This window comes from Protobothrops mucrosquamatus, unplaced genomic scaffold (genome assembly GCF_001527695.2).
Source record: "Protobothrops mucrosquamatus isolate PMUCROS unplaced genomic scaffold, P.Mucros_1.0 scaffold3461, whole genome shotgun sequence".
Classification (NCBI taxonomy): domain Eukaryota; kingdom Metazoa; phylum Chordata; class Lepidosauria; order Squamata; family Viperidae; genus Protobothrops; species Protobothrops mucrosquamatus.
Genome location: NW_015389438.1, coordinates 13,807 through 15,173, shown reverse-complemented (window position 1 = coordinate 15,173; position 1,367 = coordinate 13,807). Strand labels below are relative to the sequence as shown.

Sequence of the window (1,367 nt, the reverse complement as noted above, 5' to 3'; positions counted from 1 at the left end):
CCCATTCCACAAAACCACTGGTGAAAGGTACACATGATGGGTTTTAACTGCAGGAAAGGATATTTGGAATTATGCTACTGATGGATTTTGTTTGCAGGAAAGGATATTTAGAATTATGCTATTGATCACATCTAATGACTGTTCTAATATTTGCCGTGAATTTCCCTGACCCTAGTGGTCTTCTGTAAGGTGCTAAAGACCAGGTTTTCTCCTTAAGCATTGGGACTGGAAACACTGTTGGTTGGTTTGCCTGCTGCTTGTCTCTTTGCTATTGATTTGTAAGATGGAAGGATTTAGCTGGCCCTCTGGGACACGATAGATTAATTGTTGCCGTAGCTTCTTTCTTTTTTTAAAAAAACAAACAAACGTTGGATTCTTTACGCTTTTTATGCTCTTAATTCATTGTTAGCTGCTAAGTCCCAGTGGCGAGGCGGGCAGCCATACACATTGTTTAAGTAAACATACAAACAAACAAACAATTATTTGCTTCCTCTTGAAATCCTCCAAGCAAAGCCCTGTGAATATCCTAAAGCTTATAGTATGTTTAATAACCTTCACACTTACACTACGATGATGCTATTTTGGAGTTCTCAATCAAGATAAGCTTCAAATGCCGCTCAACTAGGCTGACAAAACCAGGTTCCGTCATTTTCTTTCCCCACAATACACTCACCATGGATGAGCAGAGAGGACTTTGCGGATGAAAAGCGCAGCACTCTGGGAGACGTTGGGGTAGAGCTTGAAGGCATCATAACGCCCTGCAAGGATCCTGCTCTCTATCTCCAAGGTATCTGCTTCAAAGAACGGTGAGCGGCCACTGAGCCTGATGGGAACAATTGAGAATGGGAGCAATGGACAACATAAATGATCCACTTGTCTATGGAGCTAACATTCCACAGTGAGGTACCACTGTGTGATTAGAGGTTTCTGTAAGACGCTGGTGCCTTTAAAACTTTACAGAGCCTGTTATTGCCCAGGTCAGCTGAGGATCAAGGAAACAGAACTATAGGCTCCAATTTGGTATACTTTTATTGCAGGAAATTAATCAGAGTTAAGATCTTTAATTCTACTTGACGCACTCAACTTCCTGCCATCACTCATCTCATTTCCATACTTACATAATATACGTGAGCACTCCGATGCCCCAGATGTCAGCTGCTGAGCCAACGGGATCCCCCTTCACCATTTCTGGAGCTGCAAAGAAAAGAAAGGACTATACTTCTTTCTTCTTTGCAGATGACATGCAAGGCCAAATTCCATATTGTGCCCAGAAGGGCTTCCACTTAATATACCGAAGAAACCCGTGAGAGGCAGGGAGGGAGGGAGGCCACGGAGGGAGGGAGGGAGAGAGAGAGAGAGAGGGAGAG

The 1,367-nt window shown here is 43.5% G+C and overlaps 1 protein-coding gene across 1 annotated transcript in view; it reads right to left on the bottom strand.

Moving 5' to 3' along the window:
* Positions 1 to 1,367, bottom strand: part of LOC114923428 (striated muscle-specific serine/threonine-protein kinase-like) — a gene marked incomplete at its 5' end in the record, with an annotated part of 16,394 nt that overhangs the window by 1,393 nt on the left and 13,634 nt on the right. Inside the window, 2 exons of the mRNA XM_029286374.1 lie at positions 674 to 823; positions 1,119 to 1,194. Coding sequence (XP_029142207.1) covers positions 674 to 823; positions 1,119 to 1,194 — 226 coding nt within the window. The remainder of the gene's footprint in view (positions 1 to 673; positions 824 to 1,118; positions 1,195 to 1,367) is intronic.